The sequence below is a fragment of the Chiloscyllium plagiosum genome, chromosome 2 (assembly GCF_004010195.1).
Source record: "Chiloscyllium plagiosum isolate BGI_BamShark_2017 chromosome 2, ASM401019v2, whole genome shotgun sequence".
Lineage (NCBI taxonomy): Eukaryota > Metazoa > Chordata > Chondrichthyes > Orectolobiformes > Hemiscylliidae > Chiloscyllium > Chiloscyllium plagiosum.
The window spans coordinates 13,190,527-13,212,177 of record NC_057711.1 but is presented as its reverse complement, the minus strand read 5'-3'; the positions used below and the strand labels follow the sequence as shown (position 1 = coordinate 13,212,177).

Below are 21,651 nucleotides of genomic sequence, written 5' to 3'. Positions count from 1 at the left end.
AAAATAGAGTTGTTCGCACATAGCACAGTTCACCACTTCACACCCCAAAGCACTTTACAGCCAATTAAGTATTTTTTGAAGTTTAGTTACTGTTGTACATAGTAAATGTGGCAGTTAATTTACAGCCAGCAAACATCCATAACCAGCATGGTAATAATGACAAGCTCATCCTGTTCACTGATGATGGATGTGGGATAAATACCCAGAACATTATGGGAGGCCTTCTTTGCCCTTCTCCAAAATAGCTCCAGCACAGGAAGTGGATAGGGTAAATGGCTAATGTTTTGTTAGAAATATGAATATTTCACATTTACCTGGATGGGTGCAGCTCCAGTAAGACTCAAAAAGCTTGACACCATTCAGGATAAAGCAAGTCACTTGATTAGCACCACAGCCACAAAAATTCACTCCCTCCACCACCAGTGCTCAGTAGCAGCAGTGTGTAACAACTAGAAGATACCTGCAGAAATTCTGCAAAGCTCCTTAGAGAGAACCTTCCAAAACCCTAACCACTTCCACCTAGAAGGACAAGGGCACCACCACCTGCAAGTTCCCCCCAAGCTACTCATCATCCTGACTTGGAAATCTCTCACTGTTCCTTCAGCGTTGCCCAAAATCCTAGAGTTCTCTCCTAACAGCATTGCTGGTCAACCTACAGCACATGGACAGCAGCAGTTCAAGGAGGAATCACCACCTTCGCAAGGGCAACTAGGGACAGGCAATAAATGCATGCCCAGCCAGCAACATCCATGACTGAACAAATAAATATTGAAAATGTGTCAATTGCAGACTAGAAACTTGTCATTTGGCCCAACCAGTCTATGTTAATAATTACTTTCCTCTCAAATGTTGCTTCAGACCCTCTCCCATCTAATTTTAGCTGTTGACATACTTTCTGCCTTCACTTCTAGTTCCAGTCTGTCAGTTTTGTGACAAAAAAATGTTTCTCTTTTCCTCTATTCCAAATCACTTTCATTTAATCTGGTCTCAAAGGTTAAATGGTGCCAAGATTTTGAAACTGTAACCTTCATCCATTAACTGCACTTCCGTGTGCTTTAAAAATGGAGACAACCTTTAGCAAGCACTTAAAGCCCTGGAGAAGTATCAGCAAAGACATCAGCAGAGAGCAAGATCCTCCAAACCCAATGACTAAAAAGATTGCCCAGTGACAGTGTCCTCTTCCATGATACCTTACCCAGTGGCGAGGTACAAATTACTCAAAAATCAGTTCTCCTGGGCAGGACTTGCAGTTCAGACGTACTGGACTCCTCAAGGAGCTGCTGCACTCCAAATTCAGTAGAGGCAGGAGACTCCTGGGAAGACAGCAGAAACATATTAGGGATATCCTCAAACCACTGCTGAGGAGGTGAAGTGATCCCCAGTGACTCTGGAACGTGTAACGGCAAGGCGTCGGAGGATTGCACAAGCCTCCAAACACCATATCAATCCAAACCTTCAAATACCAGGTGCCCCACTTTATAGAGTTACAGTCATAGAGATATGTAGCATGGAAACAGATCCTTCAGTCCAACCTATCCATGCTGACCAGATATCCTAAATTAAATAGTCCCATTTGCCAGCTTGTGGCCCAAATCCCTCTAAATCCTCAGTATTCATATACCTGTGACAGAATCTGCAGACTGCTCATTGGATTTATCAGAACCCACTGAATCAGAGTGGAGGTAAGTTATTCTCAGTTGCTCAAAAAGATGCCGAATGGTCATCAGCCTTAAAGCTTCTGTCTCTTGGAGGTTTGCCAGAACAATGGCACAGATTTGGAGGTATGACCTGGCCAGATCCCAAGAATGACCTTCCTGCAAGTGACGCAGCTTTCCAAACAGCAGGTCACCTCGCTCACTGGCACAGGAAGCAAAGGAAGACTTGATTGGATTTGACAGCTTTTCCCTGATTAGGTTTGTGCCAAAATTAGTGACCTGTTAGATGACACAGAAAAAGGGAGCATGAATTATAAATTGCCTGGTCTAATTCTGGGTTCGATCTAGGAAGAGGAGGGCACTACACTCCCAGGATCCAATGTAACCTTTAGAAAATGACATCAGTAGACTTCCTGTATTAACTCCAAATGTCCAACATCACATTTTAATAGATGCGTTAAATGAGCAAAAACAGAGACAGCTGCAGAATACAGCTGGATGATAATTTAAAGGAGCAGCTACTTATTTCACACATCCCTGCCAATTGAAACAAATTTAACCCTCTCTACATAAATCCCTCATAATATCAACGCATAAACCAACCAAACCCCATTTTGTGGGCGGCACGGTGGCACAGTGGTTAGCACTGCTGCCTCACAGCGCCTGAGATCCGGGTTCAATTCCCGCCTCAGGCGACTGACTGTGTGGAGTTTGCACGTTCTCCCCGTGTCTGCGTGGGTTTCCTCCGGGTGCTCTGGTTTCCTCCCACAGTCCAAAGATGTGCAGGTCAGGTGCATTGGCCATGCTAAATTGCCCGTAGTGTTAGGTAAGGGGTAAATGTAGGGGCATGGGTGGGTTGCGCTTCGGCGGGTCGGTGTGGACTTGTTGGGCCGAAGGGCCTGTTTCCACGCTGTAATGTAATCTAATCTAATCTAAAATTCTCAGCAGTATTTCACCAGAGAGTGCTCAATAAGCCTCTGTCAAAGCTAACTCACAAGATCAGAGATATGAACTTGACTGACATTCCCCTATCACTGGGGATCACTTCACCTCCTCAGCAGTGGTTTGAGGATATCCTTAATGTGTTTCTGCTGTCTTCCCAGGAGTCTCCTGCCTGTACTGAATTTGGAGTGCAGCAGCTCCTTGAGGAGTCCAGTACGTCTGAACTGCAAGTCCTGCCCAGGAGAACTGATTCCCCATTCCTGAAGAAGGGCTCATGCCCGAAACGTTGATTCTCCTGCTCCTTGGATGCTGCCTGATCTGCTGCGCTTTTCCAGCAACACATTTTCAGCGCTGACATTCCCCTGTCTCTCCCAAGATGAGTAATGAGAAAAGGTGGGTTTATGATGGGGACAGCACGTGTAAACCTTTGCTCTAAACTCTGGGGTGCCACTAGATTTTTGATATGCAACAGGGTATGTAAATATTTGCAAACAGGCAAGTCAGAATACAGCATCAATCAAAATGTCAATACACAGAGGACAATAGATATCTCAGTGAATTACAAGACAGTAATCCAATTGAGTGGTTTAGATAATCCCATAAACCGCCCAAGCAAAGATATTTCAGTTTATATTTGCTGTCTCCACCAGTGAAACCAGAGTTTTAAATCTGATAGTCATTTGCCAGCAGGGCTTGGAGTGCACCGTGTTGTTAATTTTATTTACAGTTCTTTGTTTTTTTTTAGAAATCATTTATTATTCTTTAAAGCAGTGAAGATTAAGCAGATATTTAAGAGGTGGTCAAAATGAAGGAGAGTTTTAGTGCAGTAAGTAAGGAGAGACTATTTACAGAGACAAGAGTATTGACCGGACACAGACTAAAGGTGAATGGCAAAAGAACCAGAGGCAAATTTAGAGGAAAGATGTTGTGTGCACTGAAATGCTTCCTATCACTCGGAAATGATTGACTACAACATTTGAGACTATTCCTCATAAAGCCTTTAAGGTAGTATGGCACATTAGATTGGTAATTGGAAGATTTTGGGTTCAACCTATCAATTGGCATTGAATGAAGCTGTTGGTCATCACATTTGGGGAGTAAATTGTAAAATCCTATAGCAGAGGAGGGTACAGTTTGGAGATAGACCAGACTGGGAGCAGAAGAGAAAGAGAAGGAGCATGGTCTTTATTTACCTGACAATTGCCCAACTGCATCCTGCACACAAAAAACAGGATAAATCCAACCCAGCCAATTACCATCTCAACAATCTACTCTCGATCATCTAGGAAAGTGAGGGAAGGTGTCATCAACAGTGCTATCAAGCAGCACCTGCTCAGCAACAACCTGTTCAGTGACGCTCAGTTTGGGTTCTACCAGGGCCACTCAGCTCCTGACCTCATTACAGCCTTGGTTCAAACATGGACAACAGAGCTGAATTCCAGAGTGGAGGAAAGAGTGACAGCCCTTGACATTAAGGCTGCATTTGACTGAGTGTGGCATCAGGGCGCTGTCATGGCAATCAGGGTTAAAACACTCTGTTAGTGGGAGTTATATCTGGCAAATAAGAAAATGGTTGTTTGTGCTGTTAGTGGACAGTCTGCTCCTGGACTTCTCTGTAAGAGTTGCTCAGCGTAGTGTCCTAGGTCCAACTACCTTCGGCTCCTTCATTAATTACATTCTCTCCATCATAAGGTCAGAAGTGGGGATGTTCGTCAATGACTGTGTAATGCTCAGCACCATTCATGACTCTGCAGATACTGAATCAGTCCACATCCAAATGCAGCAAAAACTGGGCAACATCCAGGACTGGACTGACAAGTGGCAAGTGATGTTCATGCCACACAAATGCCAAGCAATAACCACGTCCAATTAGGGATGAGCTAACTATCACCCTCTGACATTAAATGGTATCAGCAACACTGTATCTCCCACTATCAAGATCCTGGGAACTATCACTGACCAGAAATTGAACTAGACTAACCATATAAATGCAGTGGGTAAAAAAAAGCAGGTCAGAGGCTAGGAATCTTATAGCAGCAGCAATCTTGCATCTCCTGAACTCCAAAGACTGTTCACCATCTACAAGGCACAAGTCAGGAGTGTGATGGAATACTCTCCACTTGCCTGGATGGGTGCAGCTCTAACAACACTCAAGAAGCTTAACACCATCCAGGACAAAGCAGCCCGCTTGATTGCACGACATCTACAAATATCCATTCTGTCCACCACCGCCACACAGTGGCAGCAGTGTGGAACCCCACCCACAAGACGCACAGTAGAAATTTAATATTACTCCTTAGCACCTTCCAAACACGGAACCGCCGCCATCTAGAACAAGAAGGGCGGCAGATGCAAAGGAATCACCAGCAAGTCCCCCGTCAAGCCACTAATCATCTTGACTTGGAAATATATCACCGTTCCTTCAGGGTCACTAGGTCAACATGGTGAAATTCCCTCCCTACCAGTATTGTGGATCCACGTACACCACTTGGTCTGTAGCAGTTCAAGACGGCAGCTCACCAACTTCTCATGGTGCAGGTAGGAATGGACAGTAAATGCCAGCAACGCTCATGTCCTGTGAGTGAATGAATTAAAAAAAGCAAGAAACATCTTCTGACCTTTCCAACCTCAGTGCAGACTGGTGGTGGGTGGGATGGGGAGCAGGTTTTACGATACACCCCTTCCCTACAGTTCCAAAGGCTTCCACCAAAACTCTTGGTCACAAATGGAAAGGAATTATACCTATTGAACAAAATCTCTCCTACTTTTATCATACATATTATCAACTCTAGCTCGTTCTTTGCTGAGCATTGCATCCAACTTGGATCACCAAATGCTAAAAGAATGTAACCCAGAAAACGTTTACAGGAATGGTTACAGAGCTGAGGGATTTGGTTGTATCGATATTGGTGAAGCTGGGGCTGTTCTCCTTTAAGGAAGAATGATAAATTATGAGGGGTATGGGAAGAGAGAAGATATGGGGAGAGAGAAACTTGGCAGAATGAACCAAAAGACAGTGATTTCAAGCAACTGGCAAAAGGAGCAACATTAACATGAGGAAATTTTTTTTTTTTGTTGATGATTAGGATCTGGTATGCGTTGCCTGACACAATGATGAAGGCCAATTCAGTTGATCTTTTAAAAGTGGTTGGATAACTATCTGAAGAAAAAAAGGTTCTTTACATTTATTGACAAAAAGACACAGAGTGCATCCAGCTGAGTTGCTCTAGCAGAGAACCACGATGGACACTATGGGGCAGGTGGCTTCCTTCTGTTCTCAGTCTAAGCTTCTTACAGTCATTTACCCCTGAGCATGTTAACATCATTCCGTATAATGGTGTAATGCATAACTGCTGTTTCAGCACAGAATGCAAAATCCCTCAGATGTGATGGCTGAATTGTTTTGCATTACTGAGATGGAGTCAGAGGCTCGGCTGGAATTCTCTCTCAGCAGGGTAGCTTTTCAAACTAGTGAAAGAAAATAAAACTCTATAAGGAAGTCACAAAAATAGATGACAAATTCTAGAATACCAACTTGGAAGACGGGCCTTGGAATAACAGCAATGCCACCTAGTGTGGGGAGATCAGACAGATGAGTATAATGATATCCTAAATCTTAACATCACATTAGAAGGGATGCAAAGGCTGTGACACCCAGTCAGAACAGAAATTGCATGACACAACATGACAGACAAAAGAACTTGATACATGAGGAGGTCCAAGTGTTTTACAAATGGAATTGCAAGTACCTTCAACACCATCTTCAAATAGACTTAAAAAGATTAGACATTTTATGAATCTGGACGTTTTCAGAGGCTATTAATAATCCATGCTAGATAAACTTAGAGTCTCCTGGCACTTCTAGAAATGGTAATGAATGCTCTTAAACCAACATGATTAATAAAATGCTCTTTAATCCATTTCATCAGTCAGCTTATGAATTTATCAAAATAAATTGGGTGATTTAAATGGCACTTATTATGCATCAAAATGTGACTAATGCAGGAGCCATGAGGCTTTATATATAAATATAGAATAAATGTTGCAACTATCTATTCACAGGAAAGGTGTAAATATTGGGACATAGTAACACAGCAGATTAATGTACAAGGCAGCTGTATAAAGTGTTAGGGTCTGACTCTCTGATCGTGACAGTGCTGTTGAAAACAAACTTACACTCTGGATGTCCTGGGGCTGTGAATGGGCTTGCAAAGAATTTCACAACCAATGAAGTACTCCGGAAGCACAGATGTTGCCAGAACATGTTACCACAAGATATCTTACCACATTCAACAATGAAATAAACGATGATTGATGTTGGTTGAGGGATAAGTGCTCACAAGGGCACCGTGACCTTGTTTTTCTTCTGAATTATGCATTCACTGAAGGAGGAGATGGGACCTCATTTTATTGGTCAACAAAAGAATGTAGGAATGAGGTGTCAAAGACCCAGCCAGCAATGCCCACCATCCCATGGATGACTAAACAAAAACACTACTACTACCTTCCAGACTTCTTTTTCCATCAAATACGCTGGATGTCCAACAATTTTTGGGGTTCTGGTGCACAGCTCTTCAAAATATCACAGACAGATACAGAAAATAGTCAAGGCAGCTAATGAAATGCTGGCCTTCCTTTCTGAAGGATTGGAGAAATGGCGGCAGGTGTTATGCTGAAGTTGTGAAAAATCCTAGTTGGACTCTACTTATACTGTGAGCAGGTCTGGGCACCACAGCTTAGGAAGGATATTTCAGCCCTGGAGGGAGTTCAATGCAGGTTTACCTGTACCTCAGGGGTTACATTATGAGGAGAGATGAGACAAATGAAGCCTTCATCCTCTAGAATTTAGAAGGTTATGGGGTGATTTAATCAAGGTCTTCAGGAGATTAAGTGGGAAAGACAGGGCAGATAAAGATAAATAATTTCCACTGGTTGAAGATTCCAAAGCCAGTGGCAAAGTCTAAGAATTAGGGCCAGACCATTCAAGAGAGATATTAAGAAGCATTTCAACACAGAAAGAGTAGTGGAGGTTTGAACTCTCTTCCTCAAATGGGAGTAATGTTAATTCAACTGTTAAATTTAAATACGAGACAGACAAATTTTTATTAAGCAAATGGATATGGGTCCAAGGCACGTCCACCACCGTGGTAGGATAGATATCAAACAATGAGTCAGAATACAGAAAGGAAATGGAGGGCTTGGTGACGTGGTGCAATGGTAACAACCTCTCTCTCAATGTCGGCTAAACTAAAGAACTGATCATTGACTTCAGAAAGGAAGGAGAACACATCCCCATCTACATCAACGGAGTGGAGGTTGAGAGGGTGGAGCGAGTCAGATTCCTCAAAGTGACAATAACCAACAACCTGTCCTGGACTTCCCACACAGATGTGACGGTCAAGCAGGCATAACAACACCTCTTCGTCATCAGGCACCTCAGGAAATTTAGCATGTCAATAAGGACCCTCACCAATTTTTACAGCTGCATCATTGACCGGGTGCATAATGGCCTGGTATGGCAACTGCTCTGCCCAGGACCATAAGAAACTAAAGAAGATTGTGTGCATAGCACAGACCGTCACAGAAGCCAACCTCCCATCCATAGACTCCACTTATGCATCGTGTTGCCACAGAAGATCTGCCAACATCATCAAAGACCCCTCCCACACCAGTAATGGTCTCCTACAACCTCTACTATCAGGCAGAAAATATACGAGCTTGAACACACTCACCAGCAGGTTCAAGAACAGCTTCTTCTCAGCCGTTATGAGACGGCTGAATGGAGTGTCCAACTCCACATAATGCTGATCCTGCCTAGTGCATCCTGTGAGGTGTAACCTGTATACCTTACTCTGTTGTGGTTCTGTTCGCCGAGCTGGAAGTTTTTGTTGCAAACGTTTCGTCCCCTGGCTAGGCGACATCATCAGTGCTTGGGAGCCTCCTGCGAAGCGCTTCTTTGATGTTTCCTCCGGTGTTTATAGTGGTCTGTCCCTGCCGCTTCCGGGTGTCAGTTTCAGCTGTCCGCTGTAGTGGTTGGTATATTGGGTCCAGGTCGATGTGTTTGTTGATGGAGTTTGTGGATGAATGCCATGCCTCTAGGAATTCCCTGGCTGTTCTCTGTCTGGCTTGCCCTATGATAGTAGTGTTGTCCCAGTCGAATTCATTGTTGCTTGTTGTCTGCATGTGTGGCTACTAAGGATAGCTGGTCGTGTCGTTTCGTGGCTAGTTGATATTCATGTATGCGGATTGTTAGCTGTCTTCCTGTCTGACTGCCAGACTACTGCGACCCCTAGGACTCATAACGACTTGGAGACCACATGTCGGTTGTCAAAGTTTGCAGATGACACTCATATTAGTGGTAGAGTAAAGTATGCAGAGGATTGTGAAACTTTGCAGAGGAACATAGATTCACTTAAAGTGAATGGACAAAAGTCTGGCAGATGGAATACAATGTAAATAAATGTGAAGTCATACATTTTGGTAGGAGTAATAGTAAAAAGGATTATTACTTAAATGGTAAAATGTTGCAGCATGCTGCTCTGCAGAGGGACCTGGGTGTCCTTGTGCATGAATCACAGAAAGTTGGTCTGCAACAAGTAATTAGGAATGCAAATGGAATTTTGTCATTCATTGCTAAAGGGATTGAATTTAAAAGCAGAGAGATTATATTGCCGCTGTTCAGGGTCCTGGTGAGGCCACACCTGGAGTACTGCATGGAGTTTTGGTTTCCTTACTTGAGAAAGGATGTTGTTGTGGTTCTGTTCGCCGGGCTGGAAGTTTTTGTTGCAAACGTTTCGTCCCCTGGCTAGGTGACATCATCAGTGCTTGGGAGCCTCTTGCGAAGCGCTTCTTTGATGTTTCCTTCGGTGTTTATACCACTATAAACACCGGAGGAAACATCAAAGAAGCGCTTCGCAGGAGGCTCCCAAGCACTGATGATGTCGCCTAGCCAGGGGATGAAACGTTTGCAACAAAAACTTCCAGCTCGGCGAACAGAACCACAACAACGAGCACCCGAGCTACAAATCTTCGCACAAACTTTGAATACCTTACTCTGTGCAAGTTTTTTTTTCACCCAATGATCTGCCTGAACTGCTTACAAACAAAGCTTTTCACTGTACTTAGGTACATATAACAGGAAATCAAAGATCAATCAATATTCAGTTAGGCCACAGATCAGACTGAATGGCAGAGCAGGCTCAAGGGACTGAATGACCTACTCCTGTTCCTCTCTTCCCTTCATGATTTATCCTTACTGAGTGTTTGACCTCGAAGGTAGGTGGCAGTGTTGCCCATCTGCCGTTGATATCTCAGTTGTCATTCTAATCTGACCTCCAGTTAGGTTTTCACAGGATTTAAAAAAGTTATGTTCATTTGTAACCTCACAATTGTTCCCATGGTGAACTGTACAAAGGTAACCCAGCACCTATTCTTGGCCTCCAGTAACACAGTCATGCCTACTGTTTGGCTCCTGCCTGGATTCCCTCCTCCCTTGTCCTCAAACACCTCAGGGCTCCAGCTGCACCCACAGTCTTTGTGGTTTTAACAAACGACCACTCCCTCCATATATCGTCAGCTCCCCACCAATACACTGATTAATCATCAGTCAGCTCGGATTGACCCTTTCAGGTCTGAGAGCTGATGAACAGCAGGGAGAGACGAGATGAGAGAATAGGTAGAGGTGAGGAATTGAACTGAAAAAAATAGCTCCTTGTCATGCATTCAGGGAAAATATGCCTGGGAGGTTATATCCCAGATGCATGCTCCATGGCAATACAATGACCAAAGTCAAGTTGCCAAAACAAAGTGCACCCTTTTTCTCATGAAGTATAACTTGTTGGCCCCTTTGAAATTTGGTCTTTTTGCATCTCTCCTGATAAGTATCATTTTTTTTTAGCAATAGTCAACTCACCAACAAAGCTTTTTTCTAATTTATTCATTTGTGGGATGTGGGTGTCACTGGCTGGGTCAGCATGCACAGCCTGTCCCTGGTTGCCCTTGAGAAGACAGTAGTGACCTATCCTCTTGAACTGCTGCAGTCCACATGCTATGGGTTGACCCCAATGCTATTAGGGAGGAGTTCCAGGATTTTGACCCAGCAACAGTGAAGGAACAGTAATACATTTCCAAGTCAGGATGGCAAGTGGCCTAGAGGGGAACTCGCTTGGGGGGGGTTCCCATCTATCTGCTGCCGTTGTTGTTCTAGATGGAAGGTGCGGGTTTGGAAGGTGCTGTCTATTCCTGCAGTGCATCGTTTGGATAATACACACTGCTGCTACTGAGTATCAGTGGTGGAGGAAATGGATGTTTGTAGATGCGGTGCGAATCAAGCGGGCTGCTTTGTTCTGGATGGTGTCAAGCTTCCTGAGTGTTGTTGGAGCTGCACCCATCCAGGCAAGTGGGGAGTATTCCATCACACTCCTGACTTGTGCACTCTAGATAGTGGACAAGCTTTCGGCAGTCAGGAGGTGAGTTAGTTGCCACAGTATTCCTAGCTTCTGACCTGTTCTTGTCATCACTGCATTTATGTGGTGAATCCAGTTGAGTTTCTAATCAAATCAATAATAACTCCCAGGATGTTGGCAGTGGGCGATTCAGTGACAATAATATTATTAAATGTCAAGGGGCAGTGGTTAGATTATCTCTTGTTGGTGATGGTCATAGCCTGGCATACATGTGGCATGAGTATTACTTGCCACTGGTCAGCCCAAACCTAGATATTGTTCAGATCTTGATGCACTAGGACAGCTCCATGGACTGCTTCAATGTCTCAGGAGTCATGAATGGTGCTGAATATTGTGCAATCATCAGCAAGCATCCCCACCACTGACCTTATGATGGAGGGGAGGTCATTGATGAAGCAGCTGAAGATTGTTGGGCCGAGGATACTACCCTGAGGGACTCCTGCAGAGATGTCCTGGAGTTGAGATGACTGACCTCCAACAACCATGGCCATCTTCCTATGTGTTAGGCTGGACTCTAACCCCTGGAAAGTTTGCCCCTGATACCCATTGATTCCAGTTTTGCTAGGGCTCCATGACGCCACACTCAGTTGAATGTGGCCTTGATGTCAAGGGCAGTCATTCCCACTCCCCTCAGGAATTTAGCTCTTTCCCTGTTTGAAACAAGACTGTAATGAGGTCAGGAGCTGAGTGGCTCTGGTGGAACCCAAACTGGGTGTCACTGAGCAGGTTATTGCTGAGCAGGCGCTGCTTGATAGCACTGTTGATGACACTTTCCATCACTTTACTGATGATCAACAGTGGAATGATGGGGCGATAATTGGCTGGGTTGGATTTGTGGAGAAAGTGAGGTCTGCAGATGCTGGAGATCAAAGTTGAAACTTTATTGCTGGAACAGCACAGCAGGTCAGGCAGCATCCAGGGAACAGGAGATTCGACGTTTCGGGCACAGGCCCTTCTTCAGGAATTCCTGATTCCTGAAGAAGGGCCTGTGCCCGAAACGTCGAATCTCCTGTTCCCTGGATGCTGCCTGACCTGCTGTGCTGTTCCAGCAATAAAGTTTCAACTGGGTTGGATTTGTCCTGCTTTTTATATACAGGAAATACTCGGGCAATTTTCCATATTGTTGGGTAGATGCCAGTGATGTAACTGTACTGGAACAGCTGGCTGGGCGAGCAGCAGGTTCTGGAGCACAAATCTTCAGTACTTTTGCCGGAATGTTGTCAGGGCCTGTAGCCTTTGCAGTATCCAACAATCTCCAACTGTTTCTTGATATGTGCAGTGAATCGAATTGGCTGAAGACTGGTATGTGTCAAGCTGGGGTCCACTGGAGGAGGCCGAGATGGATCATCCACTTGGCACTTGCAGCTGAAGATTAATGCGGAAGCTTCAGCCTTATCTTCTGCACTGACATGCTGGGCTCTTCCAACATTGAGGATGGGGACATATTGTTGTTTAATTGTCCACCACCATTCACGACTGGATGTAGCAGGACTGCAGAGCTTAGATCTGATCTGTTAGCTGTGGGATCACTTAGTTCTGTCTATCACTTGCTGCTTATACTGTTTGACATGCAAGTAATCCTATTTGCTGGAAATGTGTTGCTGGAAAAGCGCAGCAGGTCAGGCAGCATCCAGGGAACAGGAGAATCGACGTTTCGGGCATAAGCCCTTCTTCAGGAAACGTTTCGGCTTATGCCCGAAATGTCGATTCTCCTGTTCCCTGGATGCTGCCTGACCTGCTGCGCTTTTCCAGCAACACATTTCCAGCTCTGATCTCCAGCATCTGCAGACCTCACTTTCTCCTCAAGTAATCCTATTTGGTGACTTCACCATGTTGACACCTCATCTTCAGATATGCCACGTTGCTCCTGGCATGTGCCTCCTGCATTCTCCTTTGAATCAGGGTTGATCCCCTGGCCTAATGGTGATGGTTATGTGGGGGATATGTCGGGCCATGAGGTTGCAGATTATGCTGGTGTACAATTCTGCTGCAGTTGATGGTCCACAGCGTCTCATGGATGCCCAGTCTGGAGTTGCTAGATCTGTTCAAAGTTTGTCCCAATTAGCACAGTGGTAGTGCCATACAACACGATGGAGGTTATTGTCAATGTGAAAGCAGGACTTCGACTCCCCAAGGACTGTGTAGTGGTCACTCTTACTGATACTATCATGGACAGATGTATCTGCAGCTGGCAGATTGGTTAGGATGAGGTCAGGTATGTTCTTCCCTCTTGTTGTTTCCCTCACCACCTGCCACAGCCCCAGTCTAGCAGCTATGTCCTTTAGGACTCGACCAGCTCGATCATTGTACTGCTGCCACGCCACTCTTGGTGGGAGACATTGAAATCCCCATCCAGAATATATTTTGTCCCCTTGCCCCATCCTCAGTGCTTCGCCAAGTGTTTTTCAACATGGAGAAGTACTGATTCAGTCAAGCTCTTTCACAGACATTATCGGGTCATAGAGAAATACACCCTTTGGTCCAACTTGTCCATGCTGACCAGATATTCTAAATTAATCTAGTCCCATTTTGCTGTCATTTGGCAAAATCCCTCTAAATGCCTACTATTCATATACCCATCCAGATGCTTTTTAAATGTTGTAATTGTACCATCCTCCACCACTCCCTCTGGCAGTTTGTCCCATACGCAGACTACCTGCTAAATGAATATGTTGTCCTTCAGGTCCCTTTTATATCTTTCCCTTCTCACTTTAAACATATGGCCTCTGGTTTTGGGTTCCCTGGCCCTGGGAAAAGACCTTGACTATTCACTCTGTCCATGCCCCTATGATTTTACAAACCTCTAGGAGGTCACCCCTCAGCCTCCAATGCTCCAGGGAAAAAGGCCCCAACTTAGTCAGTATCTCCCTATAGCTCAAATCCTCCAATCCTGGCAACATACTTGTAAATCTTATGTGAACCCTTTCAAGTTTAACAACATCTTTCCAATAGCAGGGAGTCCAGAACTGAATGCAGCATTCCAAAAGTGGCCTAACTGATGTCCTACACAACCACAGCATGACATCCCAACTTCTATTCTCAATGCACTGACCAATGAAGGCAAGCATGCCAAATGCCTTCTTCACCAGCCTGTCTACCTGTGACTCCACTTTCAAGGAACTGCACATCTGCATCCCCAGGGCTCTTTATTTGAAAACATTCCCCATGGCCCTACCATTAAGTGTATAAGTCCTGCCCTGGTTTGCCTTACCAAAATGCAACACTTCACATTTATCTAAATTAAATTCCATCTGCCACTCTACAGCCCAATCGACCTTCTGATCATAGTCCCGTGGTACTCTGAGGTAAACATCTTGGCTGTCCAGTATACCACCAATTTTAGTGCCATCTGTAAGCCTGCTAACCATACCTCCTATATTCATATCCAAATAATTTATATAAATAACGAAAAGCAGTGGACCCAGGACTGATACCGAAAGAGAGACAGAGAGACCTGAAAGTCCGTGGCAGAATGTCCCGGAATGCTGAAGTGTTCCACGACTGGTTGTTGTCAAAGTATCGACATGGGTAACATCATTATATGTGGGGACACCTCCCACCATACACAGCAAGTACTCACGTGACTTGGCCAATATGGTCTATCTCATAAGCTGCAGGCAAGGATGCCCTGAGGCATGGTACTTTGGCTACAACAACGGATGATTGGACACCGCACAACAATCACCAGGCAGGAGTGTTCCCTCCCAGTCAGGGAACACTGCAGCGGTCTTGGACATTCAGGCTTAGACCTTCGGGTGACCATCCTTCAAGGCGGACTTCGGGACAAGCAACAACGCAGGGTGGCTGATGGAGCAGGGTGCCAAATGCTAGTGCTTCCAAATAAACCTGTTGGACTATAACCTGGTGTTGTGTGATTTTTAACTTTAATCAGAAGCTAATAGCAGTTTGCTACCCATGGGAACGGCCTCACCCAGGACTTTGGATTCATGTCACAGTACAGGTGACCCCACTGCACGATGCATTCACACACACAGACATACACCTACCCACCCACCCACCCACCCAGACCCTCCCTCATACGCAAACATACACCCCCTGCACCCACACTAACACACGCACCCTCTCACACATACCCCATCACACTCACACACACACTTAACTAAGGTTACACAAACATACGTACATATACACACACACACACTTATCACATGCACTCACACCCACACACTCAATCTGTCACTCCTACATGCGCACACATATAAGCTTGGGGGCGAATTTGTTTTTGCAGAATTAAATTTTATTTTGCTCAAAAACTGCATGAATCCATGTAAAACTCTAAAACTATACAGAGGGTTTGTCAGTCTGACATAGCATTGGGACACAGGCAGACTTCACATCTTGCATTTAAAAAGTTGAGCTATCTTGAAAATGTAAAAGGAAGTTCTGGGATTTATATACCAAAGAACAGAAGCCAGCATATCCCATTATAAAAGATGAAAGTTTTAATCTAAGATTGTTTACTGTGTCACATCTCCATGACACTGGACTCCTTTGGCGATAAATTCTGTGAGCATGATTTTAACATCCACAACCACCTGATGAAGGAGCTGCGCTCCAAAAGCTAGTGCTTCCAAATAAACCTGTTGGACTATAACCTGGTGTTGTGTGATTTTCTTTAACTTTGTCCACCCCAGTCCAACACCAGCACCTCCAAGTCATAACTCATTCATGACTTTGAAAAACTCTGTCAAATTTCCACTCAGCCTTCTTCTCTCAAAAGGAGCTGAACTGACACAATTTAATAATTTAAATTTATTGCAAGATTAAACAGGTCAGAAGTTTCTGTTTGAAACTTGGACAACTAATTATGACTGGAATTTTCTCAGGTTAAATATCATATAAACATTATTCACTGAGCCTCAAACATGCACATTGTAATGAGCCTCTGTCTATGCACACAAGCTCCTCTTCCAAGGTTCCCCCTTTCCTGTCACTTGGTCAGCTGCCACATATTCTGTCACCTCCTCCACCCATCTGCCACCTCTCAGTCCGAAAGTCGTCTCTGTGATATTGGACTTTGGTCAGAATAAAATCTAAATATATTCAGGAAATATTCTGCTTTATTATTTGTTGATATAGTTTTGGTTTAACATTTAAAGTAAGCAGTGCACCCCTAACATTCTCCAGGTAGTTTTCTTTTGAGCAGTCTGTTCTTTGAGTGACTTATACTCACGAGTGTAGGTAGATGGTGACTTTCTCCTCCTCCTCCTCTTCCTTTTCCTCTTCTTCACTCCAGTCCTCGGCCTGGACCCTCTGGTAACGGGCCCCTAAAGCCGAAATCATCTCCACGGATAGTCCTTGGACGCTTCCACCCTCCTCAGACCCTTCCCTGGGGCTCTCAATCCCTTCAGTGCCCAATCTTGTTTTCTCTTTTCCCGGGCCTTGGCGAATTCAGGTAACTTCCAGGCGGCGACAGGTGAGCCAGGCCACACCTGTGACAGGCAGCGGGCGGCTGAGGGGACAAGTCGCCCCGGCACCTGAATAACGCATGAGCCGTCCGCCCCGGAATCTGAATGGCGGACTCTCATCGCTTCCCCCGAACCCTGAATACTGGATAACATCCACCCCGCAACCTGAATGCCGTATGGCCCCTCCACAAACAAGCAACAAGGAACAAACCAGGAAGCCACCAACGCAATGCAACTTTTTTTTTATGCATCTGTGGGATGGGGGCATCACTGCCCAGGTGGGCATTTATTCCTCATCCCTAATTGCCCATGAATTGAGTGACTTGCTTGGCCATTTTCAGGGAGCTGTTAGGAGACCTAAATATAGGAACAGGAGAAGGCCATTCAGCCATTCAAGCCTGTGGGACTTGATTGACCAGAACCTGCTGGAATTGTATGACAGCATGTTTAAATCCATCAGGAAAGGTATCATCACCCTCATGTACAAGCAGAAAGGGGAGAGGGAGGAAATTAGAAATTGGCGACCAATCCCATTGCCGAATGCAGACTACAAAATCCTGTCTAAGGTCATTGCCAACCAAGTCAGGTCACCTCTGAGATCGGTGATTCACCTTGATCAAACCTATGGTGGACCAGGCAGGACGATCGTTGAGAGTCTCGTGTTCCTCAGGGATATGATCGCTTATGTGCAGGATGGCACAGTGGACACCTCCCTCATCAGCCTCGACCAGGAGATGGTCTTTGACAGGATATTGCATACCGAAACGTGGGACATGCTCTCCAAAATAGGCTTTGGGGAGAGAATCTGCAATTGGATCTGACTGCTCTACACTAACATTGTTAGTGCACTCTCAATCAATGGGTGGGAATCAGAAAGCTTCCCGATCAAATGCAGAGTCAGGCAGGGCTCCCCATTTTCTCCTGCCTTGTTTGTGTGTTGTATAGAGCCCTTAGCTGAGTCCATCAGGAAGGATGCAAGCCAGAGAGGGCTGACTATTCCAGGCAGCGGACACCTGCAGGTCAAAGCCTCCCTGTACATGAATGATGTTGCCGTTTTCTGCCCGGCTCCGCTGTCAGTGCATAGACCCATGAGCATCTGTCACCAGTTTGAACTTGCCTTGGGGGCCAAAGTAAATCGAGACAAGAGTGAGGCCATGGTGTTTGGGAAATGTAAGGAAATGGGTCTGGGTGGGTTACTGTTTGGAGGGTTGGTGTAGACTTGTTGGGCTGAAGGGCCTGTTTCCATATGTAGGGAATCTAATCTAATCTTATCAAAACCTGGGTCAACTAATCCTTCATCTCCTTCACTTTCAATATAGATTACATGAAGGTGCTGGGAATGTGGTTCCGGAGGGCCGGGGAATGCACATAATTTTGGGAGGAGCTCATCAGCAAAGTGAAACAGAAACTGGTGATCTGGGAGCACTGCTTCCTCTCCAGCGCAGGTAAAAACCTGGTCATCTGGTGTGAGGCATGCTCTTTGTTATTGTATGTGCACAAGTCTGACCCATTCCCCAAAACTGCGCTGTTTCAGTCGCCCAAGCCGTCTTCCCCTTCATCTGGAGGTCTAAGATGAACCATGTTTGCAGGAAGAGTAGAATGGTGCTGAAAAAGCACAGAAGGTCAGGCAGCATCCAAGGAGCAGGAAAATCGATGTTTTGGGCAAAAGCCCTTCATCAGGAATGAAGGCAGAGAGCTTCCTCTCCACCTTGGAGGGATTTGTTGTCTGCTATTACTACAAATTTAGTGTTAATGTTAATGGAACATCCTGACTCCAAATATGACCACCAACCCTTTCTTTTCTATCTGGGCATATTTACGTCTGTATTAGTCCACATGCTGATACATCGGCTATTGGGCGTTCCTCTCTAATGGGCCACTTGTGAGCTAATACTACCCCGATGCTCTAGGAGCAGGCATCACATGTCAATACCAGGTCTCGCTTGGGATCATACTGAGCCAACACCTCAGGGAATGCTAGCTATTTCTTCACTTCCCTGAAAGCTGCAGCTTGGCCATTTTACCATTTCCAAGGCTGACTCTTTTTTAGGAGTTGATGCAAAGGTGCCAGGATGGAGGCCAGGTTATGTATGAACTTTCCATAATAATTCACCAGCCCAAGGAAAGACCTAAGCTCTGATGCTGATGTGGGATGTTCAAGGAGGCTATTGGAAATTTGTTTCGACTGAAAGGCTTTTACAAATGAGCAATGCAAACAGCAGCTATGTATTAGGTTTTCAGTTTTGAGAATTGTGATTGTCTTTTTTTTTCCTTTTGATTAAGGGAAGCATCCATAGTTTGGAAATAAAAGCTTTATAGTTCCAGTTTGGAATAATTTGTGGAAGTCTTGGTTGCTGAGGGTGAATTGTGAAACAGTTGTTCCTGAGAACAACCTTAGGGCAGTTAAGAAAGCCATTACCTCAGGGTAAGGAGCTTAATTTGAAAGTTCCAGTCCAGAGGTCTCTGGTTAAAGCCCTCAGAAGTTAATGTGAAGCTGAGAAAGTCTAAGCTCAGTTATATGAAGGCTCCAAGAAGAGGCAATTAGATGCTCAAGATGGGGAATTGTAGCCACAATTAAATTAAGCATTATAGATGTGAAACAGAATGAAATTCTCTCTGGTGCAAGTATTGTAAAGGAGTGCTGTTGGGATTAATGAAATTTATTTTAGCATATTTCAAAATCTTTAATTTTGTGTTATATATAAAATGCTTGATTTATTGTATTTTATCTTCATTTCATTTGATTAATAAACTTCTGTCTTATTGTTAAACCCAAATCTATAGCATTGCATACTTGTGTTTCAGTGAAGGATTACCTCATTAACGCTAAAGAAAATCTATCAAGCCATGTTTCATTTTGATCTAACTTGTCCAGTGATAACATCAGTCAGGAACATAACACTGGAGAAAGTGACTTGAGAATTAATAATGGAACATAAAGAGATGACAGAAAAATTGAACAGATATTTTGTCTTCATTTTCACTGTGGAGGATGCAAGTCTTCTGTGAATCAGGAAACAGAAGAGGGGGAGGAACTCAAGAAAAATACGATCACCTGGGAATTGGCACTGAGCACATTGCCAGAGCTGCATTTTCCGTCAACACCAATTCAACAACATTACCCTCATTGACTCTTTCTGCTACCTATTCAGAAAAAACCATTAAGTTTGTTAAAACTTGTTCTCACAGTTTTCCAGTGAGAAATTTATGCTAGTTCACTTTAATCTCCCTTTCGCCAAGTAACTACTAAGTCTATCCTCAACAATTGCTTCTCAGATGCTTCCCCACCACTGATTTTAAATGGATTAGTTGAACTGTAATCATAGGACTTACCTTCTCAATAAGAGTGTACTTCTATGTACTAATTCAACACCAAATTCATATGTTTGTACATTTATATACTTCAACCCTCTGCAGTAACAATGAACATATCTTTTATGTCCCTGATTATTTTCTGGAGCTGCATGTTAACTCATATACATGGATACCCACATCCATCTGCACCGCAGCGGTCCACAGATGCTCTCCATTTTAAGTAATATTCTGTTTACTATTCTTTCAAACAAAGTGGAAACTTTATACTTGCCCATCTACCAAACGTTTCCCCCTCACTTAACCTATCTATATCCCTTACAGACTCTATATCCTCCTTGCATCTTGCTTTACTACCTATCTAAGTCAATCGCTTCATCCAAGTCATTAATGTAAATAGCTGAGGCCCTAGCACAGGTACCTGTGACATTTCACAAGTTGGAGTTTGCCCATCTGAAAATGATCCATTTGTCTCAACTTTGTTTTCATTTGCTAATTCTCTATTCAGCCCATATAGCAGCTAACCTCTCATATGGTACCTTACTGAATGTCTTTTAGAAACCCAAATACATTACATATACCGATATCCCTTTATCCATCCTGCTTGTTAATTTCTCAAAGAACTTGTACTTTGTCAAACTCAATTTCATGTGTGATTCTGTAGAAAGGACACTATAATTCCTAGGTCTCCTACACATAGATTATGACTGATTGGTTGATGATAGAGTCTCTGACATTTGATTCACTATTCCTTGTTGCACACATGTCAATTACTATATTGCTACATGATCTCACCTTCTGGAAGTCACAGTTTAGAGGAATGTGCGTGCTCTTAATAGGTTTTGCCAGCTCGTTGTATCAATTTCAATTTGGTCTAGATGGACTGTCAATGAAGGAAATTTCAGCATAACAATGCCACTAAATGAATAAGGAATACATTGGGATCTAATATGTGAAGCCAGTATATGACATTACTGGAAACCTAGGAGGCTATTCAGCCCATCACATCCATACACACTCTCTACAAAAGCCGCTCTGCCAGTCCTGAGCCTCTGCCCATTTTCTGTAGTCCTGCAGTTTTTTTTCTTCAGCTGCTTGTCTCACCGGATGAAGAAAAATAACAAAGAATGCTGCAGTGGTCCACCTCCACGTTCGGCCAGGGGCCCCAGAAACAAATTGCAACCCCAGAAGTGACCTCCACCTTGAAAGCAGCAGCAACGTTCGGGATATTTCAGAGACCTGCCTGCGGTATGCCCAGTGGCAGAGCAATGTCATGAATCACAAGGTAAAGCTACAATGATGGGTGATGAACCTGAACCAACGAAATATAAACCAAAATCCACAGGAATAGGAACGTGGATTTCTGTTCACAACTGCAAAAAATTAAAAGCATTAGCCTTATATATCATTAAATAATATTGATGAGTAAAAGGGAAATTTGGAATGACATCACATAACAACATATAGTGAATTCAAGGGTAGTTTTCCCTGGAACAACATGTTTTGGAACAGGACATTGACAAGCTGAAAGCAGTTTTAAAAGCTCCATAGTCTTTTTCTTTTGTGAATCAGCAGTAAAAGCAAAAAGGTGAAGGACCCTGAATTTCCAGTTGCCTCCCACTCCAACTCACCACCATGTTCCTTGGCCAACATCTCTGTCTCAGGCTTATTGCAGCAAAGCTCAGCACAAGCTGGAAGGACAGCACCTCAGTTTATACTTGGGGATCCCTGCAGCCCTCTGGACTCAATATCGAGTTCAATAGCTTTACAGCTTGAGTTCTCCCATTACCTTACTCCAATCCCCACACACCAGGTTTTGCCATTACATAGTCTGCCATTACACACCAC

General features: G+C 44.2%; 1 protein-coding gene across 3 annotated transcripts in view; it reads right to left on the bottom strand.

The window, feature by feature from the left end:
• The window catches only part of si:ch73-337l15.2 (glutathione hydrolase 6), a 64,296-nt gene extending 47,754 nt beyond the window's left edge, over positions 1-16,542 (bottom strand). For all 3 annotated transcript variants that reach the window (XM_043704269.1, XM_043704278.1, XM_043704288.1), the window contains exon 1: positions 16,257-16,542. In XM_043704269.1, coding sequence (XP_043560204.1) covers positions 16,257-16,366 — 110 coding nt within the window. In that variant the 5' untranslated portion in view covers positions 16,367-16,542. The remainder of the gene's footprint in view (positions 1-16,256) is intronic.
• Positions 16,543-21,651: the final 5,109 nt, after the last annotated feature.